The 23,136-nt window shown below is 48.0% G+C and overlaps 1 protein-coding gene across 6 annotated transcripts in view; it reads right to left on the bottom strand.

The window, feature by feature from the left end:
* The window catches only part of LOC147750884 (uncharacterized), a 1,319,653-nt gene that overhangs the window by 510,686 nt on the left and 785,831 nt on the right, over positions 1-23,136 (bottom strand). For all 6 annotated transcript variants that reach the window (XM_086918405.1, XM_086918419.1, XM_086918411.1 and 3 more), the window contains one exon: positions 4,650-4,727. In XM_086918405.1, coding sequence (XP_086774531.1) covers positions 4,650-4,727 — 78 coding nt within the window. The remainder of the gene's footprint in view (positions 1-4,649; positions 4,728-23,136) is intronic.

Here is a 23,136-nt window from a genome sequence, read left to right on the forward strand (position 1 = left end):
GGTCCACCAAATCCCACTAGAGCTTCTCAGCTTCTGCCTCTGCGAGAAGCGTCTCCTGGAGGAAAAAAATGTCAGCACATGTATCATTAAGATAGGAAGGCATTTTTTTACATTTGATATAATGACCAAGACCATTTACATTCCAGGATAAAACTAGTGTTGCGGACATGAAGTTCAGGAGAACCAAATTGGGGGGAGGGGTCTGAGTATTGTAAACTATGTTATCCCAGCAGGGAGGTGAGTCAGAACTGATGGCAGTCAACGGAATGTTGAAATGGCAGACAAGATCAGACAGGAGGAAAAGGGGGGGATAGCGAAAACAGAAGAGAGGGCGAGGGGAGAAGAGAAGAGAATAAGAAACAAGTATTAGGGAGAAAAGAAAGAGCAGTGCACAGATAAACCCAATGCTATGCGAACCGAAAATCAATCATGAACAGCGTATCATATCAACTATTGTTAGCGGGTCTACACAGGAGGGGACATCACATCTGGAAGACCCCGGGGGACCAGTGGTCGGGGGGGAAACAAGAGTGCTGGGAAGCTGGCCCTGCAAAGAATTCAAAATATTGGCAATGGCAAAGATCAAAAGGTGGGTGAGTGATGACGTAAAAGAGAAGAGCGAAAGGCTACTTGCACGCCTATTCCAATAGAAGAGCAATTGATGTGATGTGAAGACAGGACACACTGTCTAAGCACTAGACAAGATGATGCATGAGGGGTGGGGGGGGGGCAGCCAGTAGAATATATATTCAGGGTATGTGGGGCGTGTTATGATAATGAACTAAGATAAACAAATGTGTCAAAGTCAGCCAAGGAGAAAAGGTGAACCAATCAGTAACAAACATGCCGTCTCAGTCTACTTTACTCAGTTTTCAGGCCAGGGAAATTCTGACGGATCAATATTTGTGTCTGATACATCTGCCATCAGACTGCAGGCAGGCCCAGTTTCAGTGGCGAGCTGGATCTGTCACGCCCCAGCGTGTCTTCCGCCACCGCTTTTAAAATCACCTCCTTTTCACGCTGCATGCGATTATTTTTTTCCTGGGGCCTTCTAGTATGTTTCCGGGTTCTTCAGGACAAGTGGGTGCCCCTGCACAGCAGAGAGGTCAAGAGTACACTGGGAAATGTCCCTATCCCCTTCATGTAGTCTATTCAAAAAGGCCTGAAGTTCTCCTGGATCAAAGACGTTTTTGGATTGGCCATCCATGGTGATGACAGCTCGAAGAGGCCAAATTTGATATATCATTTGTGGAGGAGTAGCCAAAGGTAAATTAAAACCTTTCTCTGAACGCTTGCCTTTTTGGCAACGTCTGCTGAAACCTGTATCTTGTGACCTTCAAAGTCATAGGTCCTGTGAGCCCTTGCCGCTGTCAGGATCTTGCATACCTGCTCATGCCAGAGGAAACAGGCAATATGTGATCTTAGCATCTCAAGTGGAGGCGGGAAAGTGATCCCAAGGAGGGTTGGTAAGGTAATCATGAGAAAAGCCTCAGACATCTGCGCCTTCTGACCTTACAGGGGACCAAAGAAGCCTACATTATCCCTATTGGCTTCAATCCTCAAGGTCTACAATTTTATCACACATGGAGTAAAGTTCCAAGTTCCTGTCTGGCAGGAGCTCAACCCTGGCTCGAGAGGACAGGCAGTGGTCCAGCGCCTACACTTTGTCTTGGAAACCAGAAATCTCATCACAAATCAACTTTGTTTCGGTGGTGAGATGCGTAATTGCAACGTCCTTTTGCCTCCAGTCAATGACCCACTGAAGTTACCTCTAAGGATCAGGTCCATTGTTGTCTCCAAAGGTCCTTGCAGAGAGGATGAAGGTTTTGTTTGGGAGACTACCTCAGTGATGAGCAGCTGCCTCGTCGATTTTCCAGATACTATCCTGGTCCGATTCGCAGTTGATACTTAGCAACTGGTGATATCCAGAGGGAGAGCGATCCTGGTGCAGTCTGTAACCACAGGCGAGGACAATCTGTATCTCATCCTCTTAGCCAGGGGACATCAGGGTTATCGATTTAGTGCAGACCTCTTTGGCGGTGTCCACCCGTGCCAGAAATGACACATATCAGTAGCAGACCAGGGTACCAGGTTTTAATTAGCAGTACATCGGGCCCTCTGGGAAGGAGCGGATCATGGATCATGCCCTAATCTATACTACGAGCCGGCAATTGCCTAAGAGCAGGGAACCCATGTCCTCCTCTGAGGAGGTATTCAGCGTCATGGGCGAGAGTTAGGCTGTATTCAGTTGTGGGCACTCAATTCCAATGCATCCCCTCAGGTATCAGGGTAGGTCAACTGTCTGTCAGTGTCCTGGAACTGAGGTAGGCTGATCGCAGTCACAGGTGGCCAAGGATACCAAGTATGGCCCCGTGGAGAGAAAGTCCAAAATGGTCGAGGGAGATGCCGAGGTTCTGATGACTGCAAAAACAACAGTTGATGGACAGAACGCAGAACAATGTCATACATTCACCCCAGCACAGAGATCTGGGCCTAAATCCATTGTTTTTGTTGCTCACCATGCCATTCCAGTTTGAAAACAGCCATATGCAAATCAGTCTTGACCCTGTGCCCCATGGGAACAGTCCAGCCCGAACTGCCAAGCCAGGTCCTCCCTGGACTGGAAACAAGCATCCTAGGACCGGTTTCGGGCTTTCAGCCCTTATCAGCCAGGATAGCTTGATTCCAGTGGCATGGAGAGCATGGGACTCACGTCTGAGCATACCCGTCCCACTCGGGGTGACAAATGCAAACAAAGAGGTTTACCATAACAGTATGAGAAGTGGGGAAAGACACTCAGTTTCCTCAGGCCACTCAGCGCAGGTATCCAGTCATTACGGGCACTGTTTTTTAATTGCAGTGACAACTTCACATTCATTATTATTTTCTGTAATGTATGCCTAAATGTTGTAACAGATGAATTACAGAGGCTGCGAGCGGCTGTCCATGGTGCTGATACACTACTCTGTCCAGCCCAATAAGAAATGACATAGATTGGGCTCCCTGCAATGAGGCCAGGTGACTCTGTTGCCACCAGTATTTAATGTAGTGTGAACATCACCCTCAGGATGAGTTCTCGGAAGTCCTAACACAGGAGGGTGCAAACCCAAATACTATAAGGAGCGAGGAACACCGTTATCAGCATTTTTCTCTCCTGGGTCTTTCAGCGCAACAGAGGTCCAGAATCAGGCTGCCATCTTTGTCAGCAGCCAGTTCTGCCCGCCACACCACCTCCGGTCAGCGGGCAGGCTCCACCCCTAAATTTTTATCCATTTGTGCTAAAAACAACTTTGTTAAAATCTGCAGGTTATAAGCAGATGATGATTCATGTGAAACTTAGCAAATCCATAGTTACGCGGAAAAGGCCACGGCCACAAAATTGCATAATTCCAGTGGCCCTGACCTTAGTCCAAGTGTGTGAACATTCTGTCAATCATAGGTTTTGTACTGGAGGGGGATTCTTTCAGTACAAAAATATCTTTTAAAACTTTTCCCACAGTATGTGTGATGTGGAGTGCAACATAAAAGCAAAGTTTTAAAAATATGGAGACTTTTGAAAGTTGCTTCACTGTTACATCTGCCTCAAGGAGATGTAATTTTTTGCTCAGATCCCTGTCTATAAATGATAGTAGATAGGGATTTGCCTCAAATCTCATGAGAGGTTGCATGGAAACACCCACATGCCAACCATGGTAACTAGATGCAAAGTAGTGCAAAATAGGGCATACTTAGCAACTTTCCCACACAAATCATGATTTATTTTGGAAAGTAAATTCACCACAACACTGTGTGCTTGGTTTGCGTCACTTTTGTAATGCAAACTCAGCACAAAGTATACTTCCCACCATTCTAAGCTTTATAACTTGACTCACTGTCTTGCCCTACTGTGATGCTGCTTCTGATCCCTGTATCCGTGCAGTTTTATTTTCCCCAGTTCATATTATAAATATAACTGCATGCCTCTGTAGCCCCACATGCAAGCTATATACTGTGCAGATGTATGTACAGTACTTCAATGTAGTTTTGGTCTAGGTTAGTATTTTACAATAACCAACGGTGAAAATCCAATCAAAAGGCAGGTGGGAGCAGATAATGAGCACAAGGTGCACAGAGCCAGCATATGACTTATTGTCTAAATCACTAACTTAGGAACCTGGAGCACTGGGTTGCAATCCTAATTTACTCACCAAATGAAAACTGTGTTTCTATGTTCTGGCGCCCCATACATCACCATCAAAATTCTTAAAATTTGGGTTCTTTCATCAAGATTTTAGTTAATCTCTGCCATCCAAAGTATAAGTCAGCACTACTGCTTCCAAATAGTCAGCTGTTCTCCAAAGCAAGAGAATCTGTGATTTTATATGGCAGGTTACAGCTCCTGAGGACAGCAGGGTCACTGGCGTGGCTTGATACGTATTTGTTTATTAGCCCATGCCTCAAGACTGTCTTAACTGGTGAAGGAAGGGTAATAGGCCTTCAGTGTGATTTAGAATGTATGTTCTACAGCACTGGTGCCTATACAGGAGTAACACGAGATTTCAGCAAGACTACTGGTGACTGAATTACACCCAGGTCTGCCAATGTGCTAACTTGGTTGAACCTTCTTTAAAAATACTAATTTTTAGCATGCTTCGATTCATATCACGTACCGTTTCCTGAAACTCCTGATGTCCTTCTAAGCTTCCTCGCTGTTCCTCAGGAAGATGAACCGTCCACGTAAGAGGCATCTGTAAGAACAATGACTGCAGACTCAGACCATGCTAGCATTCACATCACTAAATACACAGTTCTCATTCTTAGCACTGCAGTCAACCATTTCTCCTTCATTTTGAGTTCCAGTAGAAATGGGAACGGCGCACTCAACATTTAACCATCCACCCATTCTCCACATTTTAATAAGATTCTCTCCGTATTGATTCTCTGCATGGTGGACCCTACCTGCTCTCCTCTATAATCAGGAACTCCACACTATCAATTGACATCTATCACTGCACACTTAAAATCTTCTGTTCAAACACTTCTACCTTTAAAAACAAGCATTAGAAATGCAATCGGGCTCGGATTTATTTGAGTTTGAGTTAATGGCATTGTAAATGCCAATGTATTGTTGCTATGTGTTATGGAGTGTGTTCATGTGGTGTGTACTGCCAGTGATCTCCTTGTGAGTGTGAGAATATTGCACCGTTACTGCCTGTGATGTCCTTCTTGTGAGTGTGAGAAGCTTGCACCTCTGCTGCCTGTGGTCTCCTTTTGAGCGTAAGAAGCTTGCACTGCTGCTGCCTGTGATGTCCTACTCACTACTCTACTCTACTCACTACTCTGCACTCACTACTCACTACTCTGCACTCACTACTCACTACTCTACTCATTACTCTGCACTCACTACTCTGCACTCACTACTCACTACTCTACTCACTACTCTACTCACTACTCTACTCACTACTCTGCACTCACTACTCACTACTCTACTCACTACTCTACTCACTACTCTCCACTCACTACTCTACTCACTACTCTACTCACTACTCTACTCACTACTCACTACTCTACTCACTACTCTACTCACTACTCTACTCACTACTCTACTCACTACTCTACTCCTCACTACTCTCTACTCACTACTCTACTCACTACTCTACTCACTACTCTGCACTCACTGCTCACTACTCTACTCATTACTCTGCACTCACTACTCTGCACTCACTACTCTGCACTCACTACTCACTACTCTACTCACTACTCTGCACTCACTACTCACTACTCTGCACTCACTACTCTACTCACTAGTCACTACTCTCCACTCACTACTCTACTCACTACTCTGCACTCACTACTCACTACTCTACTCACTACTCTACTCACTACTCACTACTCTACTCACTACTCTGCACTCACTACTCACTACTCTGCACTCACTACTCTACTCACTACTCTCCACTCACTACTCACTACTCTGCACTCACTACTCTACTCACTACTCTCCACTCACTACTCTACTCACTACTCACTACTCTACTCTCCACTCACTACTCTACTCACTACTCACTACTCTACTTTCTACTCACTACTCTACTCACTACTCTACTCACTACTCACTACTCTACTCACTACTCTACTCACTACTCACTACTCTACTCACTACTCACTACTCTACTCACTACTCACTACTCTACTCACTACTCTACTCACTACTCACTTCTCTACTCACTACTCTACTCACTACTCTACTCTACTCACTACTCTACTCACTACTCTACTCACTACTCTACTCTACTCACTACTCTACTCACTACTCTGCACTCACTACTCTACTCACTACTCACTACTCTACTCACTACTCATTACTCTGCACTCACTACTCACTACTCTACTCACTACTCTACTCTACTCACTACTCTGCACTCACTACTCTACTCACTACTCTACTCTACTCACTACTCTACTCACTACTCTACTCACTACTCTACTCACTACTCTACTCACTACTCTGCACTCACTACTCTACTCACTACTCACTACTCTACTCATTACTCTGCACTCACTACTCACTACTCTACTCACTACTCTGCACTCACTACTCTACTCACTACTCTACTCACTACTCTACTCACTACTCTACTCACTACTCTACTCACTACTCTGGTGGTGTTAGTACTGGTAGTACTGATGGTGGTAGTACTGGTAGTAGTGGTGGTGGTTGTGGTACTGCTAGTACTGGTAGTGGTAGTACTGGTATTGATAGTACTGGTGGTGGTGGTACTGGTAGTACTGGTGGTGGTGGTAGTACTGGTGGCTGTAGTAGTGGTAGTACTGGTGGCTGTAGTAGTGGTAGTACTGGTGGTGGTAGTACTGGTGGTATTGATGGTGGTAGTACTGGTATTACTGGTGGTAGTGGTAGTGGTAGTACTGGTGGTGGTGGTAGTGGTAGTACTGGTGGCTGTAGTAGTGGTAGTACTGGTGGCTGTAGTAGTGGTAGTACTGGTGGTGGTAGAAATGGTAGTACTGATGGTGGTAGTACTGAAAGTACTGGTGGTGATGGTGGTACTGGTAGTGGTAGTACTGGTGGTGGTGTTACTGGTAGTGGTAGCACTGTTGGTGGTAGTACTGCTGGTGGTAGTACTGGTAGTGGTGGTACTGGTGGTGATGGTACTGGTAGTGGTAGTACTGGTGGTGGTAGTGGTAGTGCTAGTGGTGGTGGTACTGCTGCCCGTAGTACTGGTAGTGGTAGTACTGGTGGTGGTGGTACTGGTGGTGGTAGTACTGGTGGTGGTAGTGGTAGTACTGGTGGGTGTAGTAGTGGTAGTACTGGTGGGTGTAGTAGTGGTAGTACTGGTGGCTGTAGTAGTGGTAGTACTGGTAGTACTGATGGTGGTAGTACTGGTGATGGTGGTGGTACTGGTAGTGGTAGTACTGGTGGTGGTGGTACTGGTAGTGGTAGTACTGGTGGTGGTGGTACTGGTAGTACTGGTGGTGGTAGTAGTGGTAGTACTGGAGGTGGTGGTACTGGTAATGGTAGTAATGTTGGTGGTAGTACTGGTGGTGGTAGTACTGGTAGTGGTGGTACTGGTGGTGGTGGTACTGGTAGCGGGAGTACTGGTGGTGGTGGTACTGGTAGCAGTAGCATTGGTAGTGGTGTTACTGCTGCCTGTAATACTGTTAGTGGTAGTACTGGTGGTGGTAGTGGTACTGGTGGTGGTAGTCCAGTGGTGGTAGTGGTACTGGTTGTGGTAGTACTGCTACTGGTAGTACTGGTGGTGGTGGTAGTACTGTTGGTGGTAGTACTGGTAGTACTGGTGGCTGTAGTACTGGTAGTACTGGTGGCTGTAGTACTGGTAGTACTGGTGGCTGTAGTAGTGGTAGTACTGGTAGTACTGATGGTGGTAGTACTGGTAGCACTGCCCACTCTGCACTCACCGCCACTCTGCGCTCACCGCCACTCTGCGCTCACCGCCACTCTGCGCTCACCGCCACTCTGCGCTCACCGCCACTCTGCGCTCACCGCCACTCTGCGCTCACCGCCACTGAGTTGTAGAAGGTATTATTGCTACTAGGGCTCATTGTCTTGTAGTATATGCTGTGTTGTGTGTTGAAAGTATGTTCACAAGCTGTAGTTGTTTGAAAAATGAAAATTATGTGCAGGTAGAATGTTAAATTGTCTATGAAATGTTATTTTTCATGTTATTGTCTGTCAGTCACCTAAAGGCATAGCAATAGCATGATTGCAGGGAGCAGATGTTCCATAGTGGGTGTATTTGGATATTAACTTTAAAATGTGTATACACGCATTGGAGCATCGTGTGCTGCTGCTTGGATGAGAGAGCACATCACAGGCAATTCAGTGAAATGCAAACAGACACGACCAGCATCTACCAAGCTCGGTGTGCTTCGCAATTAGAAGTGTGTACAATGAAAAATAAGACCGGTAGACCCATTTATTTGCAAGCTCGGCGCATTACTCTCTCGTCTGCTTGACCTTAGAATACCGAGCATGAGGGAACTACACACAGCATTTATATGCAATTCATAAAAAACACGAGGGCACGGCCAATGGGGAGGCAGCTCTTTCCTAGTTGCAAAGTATAGCAGATGCAGGCTATGTGCTTTACAAGAACTAAGGTAATGTCTTCATTCTCCACCCCCCCTCTCTGGTGCTACTCTAAGAAGTTGCGTCAGCGATGTAAATGAGCACGAGATATTGTTATAGTTTCGTATCATGCGACATGCAAAACCGATTACTGTTTGCCAATCCCGTGAACGGCCTCAGCCCCTCCCATGCACAAGGCAACCAGCAGCAGCCGGAGTAGGGAACTGCTGGTGGCTGCACAACAAAGCAACCGGCCTTTGGGAGCCAATACTACGAAAACGCATCCAAGCCCCCGCCATGGAGCGACAAAACATGCCCTGCTCTCAGCTCCGTCCTTCCACGTGGATGACACTGGGCGGAAAACCACTCCGTTTAAAGAATAAACTGCAAATGCTAAGCTCGGCGCCTGTACTATGACTACTCCTCCTCCTCAATGTATACAAATGCACCCATGTTTTCTTACAACCAATCACGGTTGGTAGGATCGCATTCAAGGCATGGGGGTTATTTCAGTAATTGCCCGCACAGCCCCCCTGGGGATGACAATGCACGCTTCCGCTGAAGGAGACAAAGTGCTTTGTATGGGGACACGTGGTTTTTACAAGTTCTTTTTTTATCGTCTCGCTCGGTTCTAAATAGAGTCAAATGACTCATCTCGTAAACATAGACGAGCACACGGGAGCGCGGCAGTCAATGCACACACGGGAGAGCACTTCCCCACCATCAATGCGCGCACTGGTTGCAAAGCTGCTGAGTCCAGGGCAGCGTGCGCTTCTTATTCCGAGTATAAACTAAGCAGAGAAGGACAGACCCCGCGTGAATAACGGTGGCCTTATAAACAGCTTTTGGGATCCAAACAAAAAGACAGTACACCCGAACGGTAACTCCCCGTGTGGCTTGGTTTATACGGTCGTATGCCCAAGCATGCAATGTGAACGCGCTCGCACCATCTGGATTACATTACACGGCCACTGTGACAGCTCCTAATTAAGATTAATCACTCTCCAAGCTCGTTCGCGCACAGAATATGCCATGAAACTAACATCAATGACGGACGAAAAGTAAATATAGCCTATCACGTCAAGGCTACTACATAGACAGCACAGCGAAGACGAATCACTAGGCAGATGCCATAAAACACTAAGGAATGTAAGGAATTTGTCTGGCCAGAGCCCTAGATATCCTTTTTTTTTCTTTAACATTAGGATCTCGGAAGCTCCGCCTCCACTTCGTGGACGCCGAGGCCCGAGCCCTAAAAAGGGGGCAACTAAGTAACTCAGGGACCTGGGCCGGACACTTAATATCAACAAGCATTGGTATAGCCAATATGTCTCGCCTTTGGGACCTTATGAGTGTTTAGCTATCCAACAGTTGATGTTGTTGTACCAAGGATATTGTGCTGCATAACTAAATACTTATAAGGTCCCAAAAGCGAGATCTATTGACTACGCTAATGCTAATTTCCAGTAAGTATCGGTAAGTTTAATCTGCCCAAATTTATCTGAGGATGAAGCTCTTATTGCACCCAGTACGTATTGGGGAGAGGATGTAGTCTTACAGCCAGAGCTGCCGACTTTGGAGCTGAGGAACTGGCTTTGAGCCTCTGCATTGGCTCAACATTCTGTGATTCTGGGAAAATCACGTAACGTCGCCCGCCTACCAAAGTAATGAATGTGTCCTTGTGTAATGTGGCTGGTGCTCATCTAAAGCGCTTTGGATCGAGTTTGGGCTATATTAATAAACAACAACAAAAAAACGCAAAATCCATTATTTTATATCTGTGGTAACAGGAATTATGGCATAGATGGAACATTATTAGTCAGCTAGTGAAGTGTGCCGCTGGGGAAACAAGCTCCCCCTTACTCCAGGAAGGAAGGAAACATGAAGGAAGGTGAAATGGAGGACAAAAGGGATGACTGAAATGAACAATTGAAGGAAGAGTGCATGGACGGGTCGGTGGATGTGGTAAAGAAGAATGGAAGGGTGGATGGATTGATGGATGAGCGAAAGGGTGCTTGGCGGATGGATCTATTTGTGAACAGAAGCATTGTGGCTGGCTGGAATGGTGGATGGAGGGATAGACGGTGGAAGAGGGAGGAATTGGATGTGTAAGGATAAATGAACGGAAGAATGGGGGAATTAATGGATGGTTAAAGGGAAGATGAACGGGGAGAGGATGTGGCCTAAGGGTTATAGTAGTCGACCTTGAAGCTAGAGCACCAGGTTCGAATCCGGGCAGGGATGCTCACCATCCTGTGATTCTGGGCAAATCACTCAATCTGCCTGTGTCTAAGAAAAATGAGCATGTCCGTCTAACTCAACTGGGGCTCATATAAAGCCTCTGATACCTTCAGGTCGAGTTCGCCCCATCCATTCATTCATTCCCCCATTCTTCCGTTCATGTATCCTTACACATGTATACAGTGTTAGCTGTAAAGATGTAGGAAACCTTTCCAGGATGACTCTAGCTTGTATTTTACTGACTCCCACGTTCTTAGGAGTTTGGTTCCAAGAGTGTGTGGGTTGGGTGGGTGGTATTTGGGGGCAGGGGGGTGCAATTCTAATTTTCTGGCAACTGCCTTGCATGGACTTTCATAATTGAGTAATTTGTTAATAGCGTAAAGTTAAACACCATGCAAATTGGCACTATTTTAACTTTCATCTATTCGACTCAAGTTTTGTGGCACCATGGCTCACAGAGACAGTGGTCTCCAAGAGCCTTGAGAGAGACAAGGCTCCTGTAGTGCTGACCAGTTGCGCCCATCAGCCGGTTGTGTTGTTGGCAGAGCCTGGGGTCACCATCGCTCTCATAGCTTCAGCAACAGCGGGCACGGAGGGGGCAGCGAACCCCGACCCACGGCTCGGATCCTTCAACCCCACATTTAGAAACTAATGGATTTTGAGCTCAGGGGAGGGGCGTTGTTGCTGTGAGGGGAGGGGACGCACCGTGCTGCACATGGAGGGAGCGCTGGAGCACAGAGCCAGCGCTGGTCCTGTGCGCGCTGCAACGTGTTGCCCAACAGACAGGCAGAGAGGCTTCTGCCACTGAGACAAATCAGAGGGTACAGTGGTGAGGCAGCGGGTGGAGGCCGCCACAGATTGTGACCTGCCACACCAGGTATGGGAGTGGTAACAGGAGCGGCGGTGTGAGTGGGAATGTGGAGTGGGGGGGGGGGGGGCACATGTAGGTTACAGAGAGTTACGGTTTGCCCGATTGAAGGAACCCCTCTGGGAGAGAGCTGAGCTACCGGAGGTATCTACGAGGACCCAGTGGCATATTCCAAGCGGATACAAACACTTTTATGTACCTACCAAACAACGGTTTCTAAGCGCTGTAAAAGTCAATCTCCTGAAGGAGTTTAGAAGCGGAAGGCCTCGAGGGATTTCTTGGAGTTACCGGGGGCAGTGCCTGCCTTGAAGGAGAAAGGCCTGCGGACAGAGTGCTGTGGGATGGCTGAAGTGCGACTGTTAGTTGGTCGGGAAGACAGCAGATTGAGCTGTAGCAGTCAAGGCGAGATTATTTGTGGCGCCCAGGTCTGAGCTCTGATGTGTGGGGTGGGGGGAGGGAGTGACAGAACAGCGAGGAAATGTTCGCCTAACGACCAGAGCTACCGACATTGCAGCAGGCCGAAAGTCCAGAGCGATTCACATGCGCAGCAGCAAAAGTGAAAGCTGCTTATTAAAACAAGCGCAGCCACGCAAGTGAAAGCGCTGCAGCGTCCTTTGGACTTCCGGCCTAAGTCTTGCGGTTACGAGCAACACGAGTGGTGTGTGCGCGGCCATGGATAACGTAGGACTCCATGGAGCTCAAACTGCTAGAAAGGAACAGTGGCCTCAGCAATCCCTAGCAGAAATTGTGAGTCTTCAAAGATTTTCTGACTATTTTAAAATCTTTCTGCACACAAAGAGTTTGACAGAGCATTCCACAGAGTGCGAGCAAGCGCTAAGTACGCTCGACCACCTGCTGTTGTCTTGGCGAACCGAGGCGCCATCATAACTGACAACTTGCTTCACCGAAGAGGATGAGGAGAGCTGAAAATCTGGGAGAATTCTGTGGAAGAACAATGTGCATACAATGCTTTATGGCAGTTAACAAAGGTCTTTGATTTGCTTTTTAACTGGAATCCTGTGAAGTCTTCACTGGGTTTTAAAGCACTCGTACTGGTGCTAGCAGCCCCCTAGCCAGATGGTGGGCCGCTGCTACTCGCTCCCGCAAGGTGGATGCCACCACAAGCACGAGTGTGCTTGAAAAGGAGAAGACCAATTTCTAAAGGTCATCTCCTAGAGCAGGGCATGCGCGCTGCCTAGGTGAAACCTAAAAAGGTGGTCTTATGGGGGGAGGGGGAGTGCAGCCTTGGACTTAAATGGCAATAGCGAAGTAAGTATATTTTTCTAACAGATTTATCTCAATTACGCAATAAGTGCATTTACTCAAATTATATGCATAAATGGCACAGAATTCATATCTTTTCTCTTTTCAAAAGATAAGGTGCTCCAGTAGAGTGATGGCGCAGTGAAAGTGAGTAAAGGGACTGCCATGGGGGTTGGGCCTTGCATTTGCACTGTGTTAAGTTCGATAAAATATAGATCTGCGCTCAATTTATGTAACGGCAGCAGACTCAAAGTTTTAGCAGTGATTCAGCCTATTTTGGTAGTCTCCCCATGAGTGTGGGAGACTACAAGACAAAACAATGTAAGAATGATAGGCCTACTAGTGGAGCTGTTCTTTGAAGAGTTGCTAAATTCACAGGTTGTTTCTAGTTGCCTAGGTTTTTCTCCTGACATGCTCATTGAGTTTTGTTAGGGGACCGCAGCCCACTGTGGCCAGTTTCCTTAATTATAGGTATGGTGACTGCCTACTACAATTAGCATGAAGAAATGGCATGTACGAGCCACAAGACTGCAAGATCTTTCCATTCCTTGCTACACAGCAGATGCCCAACAGCAACATAACAAAATTCGTACTGTCAAACAAGCATTACACACACTGAACCTTAAATTCATGCTAATGCCTGATGCTAGAGTAAAATCAGCAGATGGTAGAGAATCCAACTTCTTCACAGATTCTGAGGAAGCTAAAGAATGAGCCTACAAATGGACAACGGACTAGTGCTTCCCAATCTCGCTACCCAAAAAAGACTTAAGAAGAAGCATTGGAACACAAATATATTTGCATTAAATAGATATACACCTGAACAAACTTTAAGAAACATAAGAAAGGATAACAACAAGGAGAGAAAACATACATCCTAATAAATCTGAATCAATGATTCTGAAAGTAACCCAAAGAAAGCAGCAAAGAATAAGAGGGTCCAGATCTGCCTCCAAGGATGTAATTTAGCAACATGTTCAGTAATTTGCAGAGGAAGTTTATCCCTTATAAGTATATGGACGGATAAAAAGACAAAGACAATTTCCCTAGGTTGCATTAGGCAAGCTTCTAGTGATTCGACAGGTAAAGGATTATCACTGACATCAAATGCTGAGTAGTCTAACAATTGGAAAAATATAAGCTCAATGTAGGCAGTAAGAGGAAGAATATCATGCCATTTCAAATACATCCTCCCCTCTTCACTCTATTACCCCAAAGGATCAGAAGGATACTTGCAAGGGTTAAGATGTTAATTTACGAGTTGGGTCCAGTATGGGGCATTTTTGTTGATATTTATATTAGAGACTAACATTGCAGAGTAGGTGTACAACAGCAAGTATGCACCTTAGGATACACCAAGTAAAAGATTCAACAGCAGGGTGTGTTAATTTGGAGTCAATAACTCACCATCTATTAACTACCATCACACCCACAGCTAGCCTCATCTAGATACAAAATCCTAACTTGGACCATAAAGTCAAAGGAGAACACACCAAGATGACAGGATATATTCACGTGTAAGCCGGCACACTGTACATATTACATGTTTACAAGAGGAATGAGGGGTGTGGCTTGAGCGCCGATGGTGGAGGTCGCTTGAGCGCTTGGCTCCGCGATCGAGCCGGCAATTATCCTGATCTATAAGCTACCGCCGATCCCAAAACCCACAAAAGATAGCGTGGGAAGGGACGCTCAACTGAGGGACCTGTGGCGAACTGTCTCGGCGGAGCCTGCGGGCGGCGGAGTGAGCTGAGCGGCCCGCCGATTTCAGACGGAGCTACGACCAAGATGGCGGCTGGGCGGCGCTGAATCTTCCCGAGCGGCCGGCATGCCTACGGAGCCTGGGACCCAATTTGTACCGCCCGCCGGTGTGGGCGCGACAGCTACCCGGACGGCTGAAGGCACTTGACAAATCCCGAGCGGCGGCTCCCCACACGCCGGTCGGGCAGCGCACATCAGAAACTGCGTACCCAACAAGGGCCTTGTGAAGGGAGTGGTCGCGGTCTGGGGTGAGCTTGTGGAGTTGGACCACGGCCTGATGGGCCCCTGGTGAGTTCAACCCCCCTCGAAGAGGGTTCGGGCGGACAGACTGGCCTCCTGCACTGCTGAGCGGGCGCAGACGCCTGAACGCCCGGCATTAGAGCCGAAGACGGAGAGCGGAGCTTCCGGCCTGTAGAAAGTGGCGATCGGCCCTGACCTGCAGCGGGCCCTGGCGGAGCGCACGCGACCCGGGGGGGTTGCACCGCCCATTCCTGTATCCTGAACTGCGGGCTGGGAGCGGGACGAAGTGGTGACGATGAGCGGCCGGCACCGGTTGCCCTGTCGGGACCCGGGAGGGGTCATGAGCAGACTGGAGGCCCTAGGTGAGGTGGCGCTGTGGCGACGGAACCGGAGTCCCACTGGTGGGCCGTGCTGGACATCTCTGGGGGTACTGGGCGCCCCCCCCCCCTGCGAATGCCCCACGAGCGGTAGAGGTTGACCTTTATCTGGGCTGATAACAGACTCGGCCGGTGCGGAAACAACCCGATAGAGGAAAGAAGCGACTGGAGGCCAGTTGTTGAACTTGTTGAGGGTACTCCCGCTGACTGGACCACTGTGCCTAATAGAGACCCCCGCTGGACCATCCCGCCGCCCGCTTGAACCTTCTGGTGCCGGGAGCCGATGGGACCCTGCTTGGTGCTGACCTGACCCAGTGTATCTGCCCCACTATATGGATGAACTGATGGTGGGTTCCCTCTAACTGTCAATTAGCACTTGAGCCACACACGACCAAGTGAAATTCCCTCCGGAGGGCGGGGACCTGCTGGCTGAGGTGGGACTTGTTGGGGCTCGACTGTCGCTGGGCGGCTCGCCCTCCTTTCATTGTGGTCAACGTTGGACGCCACGGCTGACATGGGGAAGCCGAAGGGAGCCAAGGGCAATACACAATCTACATCGGACGTAGAGATGCTGGACAAGGGAGAACAACCGGACCCTGAGACACCACGGGACCCGCACCTCCAATACCAGCTGGATAAGATCTTGACGGCGATAACGGACACACGAGCGGCACTCCAACAAGATATAGCACAAGTGGCAACGGGTCTCGGATTGCTCAGGGCTGATCATGGCAAGCTCTCTGATAAGGTCAAGGAGGTGGAAAGCACGGTTCGCACCCTGGAGCCGGCGCAAAAGTCTCTCTCAGCCACTATGACGGATGTGTTGGACTGAATAGACGCACTGGAGAAAAGGGCAGAGGACGCTGAAGGCCGCAATCGCCGGAACAACATCTGAATCGTAGGGCTGCCGGAAAAAATCGAAGGGGGAGACATGGTCCACTATCTGGAGGAGTGGCTCCGGACAACGGTGGCGCCGGAGGGATTATCCTCCTTTTACACGCTGGAATTGGCTCACAGGGTCCCGTCCAGACCGCTACAGCAGGGCCGCCCCCCGCGCCCAGTGGTTGCGCGACTACTACACTACCGGGACAGAGACCTGTTGCTTCACAACGCCCGGTTGAACGGGCCCTTCCAGTTGGAAAACAGTAAGATCAACATCTTCCCGGATTATACTTATGACACACTGCGTAAAAGAGCCTCTTTCTTGGCGATCAAACGTGAACTGAGAAGCGAGAGCATTCAATACTCCCTTTTGTTCCCGGCCAGACTCCGAATAATAGTTGATGACACCACCAAATTCTTTGATACGCCAGAAGACGCGTGTAACTGGCTGGAACTGTACAGAGCCGGCAAGGATGGCCTGGGCTCGCATTTTGCATCAGTACCTGAGGAACAGCCGCGGCGGAAATCCAGACGGATACCCAATAGTCGTAGAGGTCTTGGGCGACCTTCATTACTGGAGACGGCGGCGGAGCGGTGTTTTGGAGGTGGTGTCCAGCATATCGGGGTCGCAAGAAGCTCCCATGACGGAGGGCACGGAATCTGGCAGGGGTGATGACCGATCGGACACAGAATGCTTGGAAACCGACAGTGTGCCCCTACCCACGTGGAGGAGGGAGCACAGGACATTGTGGGATAATGGGTGAATTGTCTAATTTGAAATGCATTACCTCGAATGTGCGGGGACTACACACCATAACGAGACGACACAAAGTACATGCCTATTTAGTACGTAGAGGGGTCCAAATAGCGTTACTGCAGGAAACACACTTAACAAAGACAGAGGGGATAGCATTGCAATGCAGATTGAGGGGCCAAGTATACAAAACTACATACTCAGCTTATGCTAGGGGCGCGCTGATTTGGATTAGGGCTGGAGTCCCTTTTCAGGTGGCCAAACAGGTTGTGAGGGGCGGTTTGTGGCCATAGCGGGTAAATTGGAAGGCAGGGACATTAACATTTGTAGCATTTACGCACCCAACGTGGACCAGTTAGCCTTCTTCGCGTCACTGTCAGGCTCCCTGGCCCACTTCTTAGTGGGACCACTGCTGATGGGCGGCGACTTCAACTCAGCTGTGGATGTTGCCCTTGATAGATCGCACCCCCCGTTGGCGGACTCCCCGGCACATCGAATAGCTAAGGGTAGATTGGAGTGGCAAGAAAAGTGGGGACTGACTGACATTTGGCGAGCCCAACATCCGCACACCCGAGATTACTCCTATTACTCGGGAATGCACGAGCTCCATGTGAGGCTCGACGCGCTGTTATGCTCAACGCTATTTGAGGAGGACGATCTCAGATCACAATCCTTTACTGGTTGATGTGAGGTGGTTTCCGGGCGCCTCCTGTGTTCCCACCTGGAGACTGCGCCCCGAAATGTTAGAAGACCCACTGTTCCATAAGGATTTAGGGGAAAGGATAACTCACTACTTTGCAGAGAATGAAGGCACGGCTATGGAGAGAGCCACGGAATTGGATGCCTTTAAGGTAGTCGTAAGAGGGTTTTGTATAGCTAAAAAGGTGGGAATGCGTAGGGTGCTTTTAGATGACGTTAGTAAAGCAGATAAGAAACTCCGAGAAATGGAATTCTTGCGACCCGGGCACCCTGAGCTGCAACAGCAGAGTGCAGCGGCGAAGGAAGCAGTGGCAGTTGAAGTAGAAAGGCTGCGTAGCTTCGACCACAAGACTTACATAACCAGGTCCCACGCGGAGGGAGACAAGTCGGGAGCCTTGTTGGCCTGGCTTGCCAACTTAGGACTACAAATTCCAGTAAAGTATCCATTTAGAGATAAACTAGTATAGATCCACAGTCCCTTTCACCATATTTAAACTCATTATGGTATTTTAAAAATTGATGGATTTCCCTGGCTCAGCTTATAATTAGATTGCAAGCCTTTGTCCCCACTACTGGACAGAGTTAATCTCTCTGTTGTCTAGCAGAAGGTTCAAACGCCTACCACACAATAGAGACCATTAACTGTGCTTCACCTATTTCCTAGGATAGAAATTGGTGGGGAAGAAATCTGCATTTGATAATTAGTTTGTCACACTGCACTGGGGCTGGGACCGCACAGGAACAAAGGAGGAGAGCCAGATATCTAGAGCCAAACACAAAGGGGGCTTGCCTTTGAAGGTCCAGTGGGAAGGGATCAGGCAGTGTTGTCAACTGGAGGCAGAGGTAAGGCTCTCTGGAAAGCTTTTTACACAGATAACTTGAAGTAGTCACGTTGGAATGTCCCTGAATGCTGCACAGCAGGGTAGGAATAGATGTGGAGCGATGATGTGGCACCATAGGATTTGCCTGGTTTCTAAAACTTTTCAACTCACTAATAACCCCCAGAACAATGGAGAGACTGAGAAGATACTGGACACAGAACAGAATAGACAATGGAGAAATATTGTCCAGGTAGGAATGTCCAGGAGAAGCCGCCTGATTTAACTGCAAGGATGTCCTGCAGAACTTTAACTCCAGATGCTCCTCAGATGAATCTCTCCAGGGTCAGTGACGCTGGCCCCCATATGTGCCCTGATGAGCAATTGCAGGAATGGACGTGGTGGGGGACCGTGGAGACCTCCTCTGACTGGGTGACTCTCATTAGAATGGATAACTCTGACTCCGCTGACGCACAGGTTCCCTGCAAGACAGTCAAAGACGTGGGGAGCACGGCAGGGAAGATGTTTTGTTATCGAATGTGAGGGTGCTGGGAGGGCTGGGCCAGACTCTCCCTCAAGCAGGAGAGAGCAGTAGGAGCCAGGCAGAAGACAGGTCTGGTGCAGGGAACCATAAAACCAAGGTCAAAAGGCTTGAAGAAAATACCCCTGGTGGCTAGGACTCGCCACCAGGAGCACAATAAGCCCAAGGTCGTGAGAATCAGCCCTATAGGGCCAGAGAAATCGGACTGCAATGCCTGGTCCCCTGCCTTTTACAATCTTCGCCTTGGGGAAGGCCAAGCCTCCGGGGATCAGTGCAACTTCTTGGGAAAATTTCCTTGGGGGGGAGGGAATGCATTGGCTCCCTCCTGGGGCCCAACACAATCCAAAGAGTCTCGAGGGACCCTCTTCCTCCAGGACTTGAGGACACCAGAGCACCAGGTGCATTTCCAACCCCGGTGCACTATCCCACTGTCAGCGTGGGCAAGAGAGGGCCATTTTGTCCCTGCATCCAAATGGGAGACAAAAAAGCAGTGTTGCTCCTAACTGAAGTAGAATCAAAGAAGACTGTTCTTGGCCAACAAAAGACAAGGGTAGTTGGCAGGGGGGCATGGGTACCTTGGTGCAACCTCATACAGCCCACAACTAAAAAGCAGCACCCAGGTGCCTGGTAGGGACAGGTATCTGGTACTGAAACAAAGAAGAGTCTACACAGCATAAGGACGCATTGGCATAAAAGCATTTTGGAATGGTGGAACGCAACTCCTTACACGTTCTCCTCACAGGCCGAAGAATCACCTCATAAGCCAATGCTTGGGCCATCAAATTTGCACATGTGATTTTGTGGTGCCTCTGGAATGGTAGGGACACCACCTACGACCCTGAAGTGTTTGGAGGGGGAAGAGGGGAGATGGCACAGAAGTGCAGCAACCCCCAGGAGATGTTTTACTACAAAGTCATCCAGAGTCTACAATGCAAGGTTTTAAGGTATAATGAATGGTACACAATGTTGGTAATAGTCCGACTGACTACAATGGTGGGTTATAAATGTATTGCATAGTTGTACTATCCTCGTTGATTTCAATGCTGTTTTAATGGTGAATTAGAACATGTTCTCTGCTTATATTGATGTGGTGACCCCCTGACAAATCCAGTACACATGCCTCTCGGAGAATGACACCCTTTTGTATAGTGATACTGCATCAGGTTTCGGTGAAGGGTATTGCGGATATAGGGGTCAGGATCCACAAGAGGTGTAACATGATATGAGGGTGTAACCAATGGTATTCCATCTACCGGATTATACATATTTGGGATTTAATATATAGTATTTAGCGGAGTGTGAATATAATAAATGTACTTTTCATTTTCAATAAATAAGCACCGACTGGACAATGATTTGCTGAGTGTTGTAGTTGGGTGCCAGCGAGCTAGGGTTACTAGTCCACACTACCCCTCCAGATTAGATCGTGGACTGCTATGCTCGCTGCCCAAAGAGTATCAAGTGCTAAAATGGGGTACTTGGTTGCCAGCAAAAAGACAACTGTGGGCTTATTACTTGTGAAGGTCTCCCATGCTTCGCAAGTAATAACCCAATTTCTTACAACAACTAATAAAGGCTTGGATGGACCTTCAAAAATCTGCTTACTGAGTTTTATGCACTGTACCAAAAGCACAAACTTGAGACCAGATTTAAAGAATTAGCACTTATATTAACTAGACAACTATTAGATCAGAAATTAAACGCTAAGGTCCCGTCCATTGGAAATGTGAGGAAATGGGGTGTATTATATATGATGTGGTTGTGAGACCCCGCCATGTATTACAATACCAACCCTACTAGGGCAGGTCAGATTTTGTTTGTCAAACCTTAGCTCAACCCTGGGTAGCTGTGGCTTCGAGCAGTCAGCCTTCAACATCGAAACAAGTGTAAAGCATTTAAACAGCACCAAACAACTGAAAAAGAAAGCAACTCAACTCAAAAAAAGAATTGGATATCAATTTATAAATATAGATTTTATGACTTTATGGACACCAAAGCAAAAAAGATCCACCAGAGGGTTCCAGATACAGAGATTGTACAATGACCAATAAATAAAATATTTCACTTAACTGTAAACAAGCATAGGCAAATTCAAAGAATTTCACACTTAGAAACTTTTTCAAGAAAACGTTGATCAAAGTGCAAGGTGGTTACTTATGTTTACTTTGGGTGACCAGCTCTAGCAGGGAACCAGTCAACGGGACCAGGAAGGTCGAAAACAACTGTTACCTCAACAAGAAGAGCAGTCTTCAATTCAATTCCAATATCACAGGTCCCTTGCCACTGATGTCTATGGAGTGGTCCTGAAGCAAGGGATACAGGATGCTGAAGATGCTGTGCGGTCAACAGGCATTTTCCTGCGGACACTTCTTGGTCCCCAGACCTGGTGGAGTAAAGCCCCTCACAGTCCTTTTTGGTCCAGCAAAAATCCAGTCGCCATTGAAGTACTGGTCACAAAAACTGAGCACTTTCCTTCTTCTGGGGAGAACTCTCCTTCTGGGAGACCATTCTGCACCAACCCTCTCCCAGGTCCAGGGGCTCGGTGCAACCTTTGAGAGCTGGGACTTGGTCTCCCGTGCTGCACTGCAACGAGTAGTGACAATCCGGGGATCTGGGCTACCAACTCACCCTGGCAGGCTTCTTAAGCTTTTGTGGTCCTGCTTTGCGAACATAAAGTCAGCCAATTGATTATTGGAGTCTCCAGCTTCTGGCTGGGCTTGGAGGACAGCTTCTCCATGAGCAGGAAACAGCAGGCACAGCCCTTTCCTTCACTAATCCAAGGAACAGCAGCAGGAGTCCAACTTCAATGCAGCCTCTTCTTTGCCAATTCCCAGGGCAGTCTTTTTCTATCCTCTTTTCAAGTCAAGCTGAGATCTGAGTTCTGGGTGCCAGAGGTGCCTCTTTGTATGTCTAGAAAATGCCCTCAGTGTAGGCTGTGGTCACTAGCCAATGGGTAACTAGGGTTCTTCCTGCCTGATGACAACTTCCAGCGAAGTTTGGAATCTAGCTATCCCAAAGTGCTCTATTCTGTCAATCCCAAGGTGCCTGGACCCTCTCTTGGTGTGTAGAGTTTAGTAGCCCATCCTAGAGGCCTGGCTACCTGGGTCTACACACCCACGGAAAAACAGTTTGGCCAGTGTTTCCCCCTCCCTGTCCCAAAAGAGCAGCCCCTCTTTAGCATGGTTACCATTTGCCCTTCAAAGGTGGCTTCCCCTTTGAAGCTCACCTTTTGGGTCAACACTCTGTATGGGTTCCTGCCAGGAGGGGGTAACACCTCCTTCAGGGGCAGCCCTCTATTGTTACATGTCCTGGGAGCAATGGACACATCTTCCCAGGCGGACAGAAGGCTAGCTCACACCCAGCTATAACAAATGGCAAGTGGAAAACTGGGCGACAGAGGCAACTTTCTAACAATGCATGGGGCAACAAGTTGCATTGATTTTCACTGGGCATCAAGATGGGCCTAATGGAACGAGTTGTTTTAACTACCAACTTTGGTAGTCAGATTTAGAAGTGAGCAGCCCTGCGTTGTCAGCCTGTAACTCTGTACTTACCAATGGGGCTACCAATCTCTACCACAGTAAACAACAGACAATTAAGGGTTTTTTACTGCTAAAACATGTTAAACACTTGTTCTACTTTTTAATATGCTGCACCCTGTGCATTAGGACTCAACTGGACTGCTGTAGGGGTGACTTACCAACATTAAAAAGGAACGTTGGCATGGATTAAAATAGCAAAGTCGAGTTAGCAGTTTTAAAATGAACTTCCAGTCTGCAATGGCAGGCTGGGAGTCACGTTTTCTCTTGTCCCATTCTGGGTGGCACATTAAGAGTGACAGTAAGGGGACACTTTACTTTACAGGCCCTGGGAGCCCCTGGTATCATATACTAAGGACTTAGAAGTGAGTTAGCTTATTCAAATTAGGTATAAGCCAATCAAGCATACATGTTTAAGGGTCAGAGCACAAGCGCTAAGGTCTGCTTAGCAGACCTCAGTCCACATTCAGAGTCAAAAAACCATTATCATCAGTCTAAAAAAGATACAAAAAGAGGTATTTCCTTACAGGGGAACAATGGAATAGATAACTGCACAAGTGGAAACAAAA

This window comes from Lissotriton vulgaris, chromosome 1_1, assembly GCF_964263255.1.
Source record: "Lissotriton vulgaris chromosome 1_1, aLisVul1.2, whole genome shotgun sequence".
In the NCBI taxonomy this organism is placed as follows: Eukaryota; Metazoa; Chordata; class Amphibia; order Caudata; family Salamandridae; genus Lissotriton; species Lissotriton vulgaris.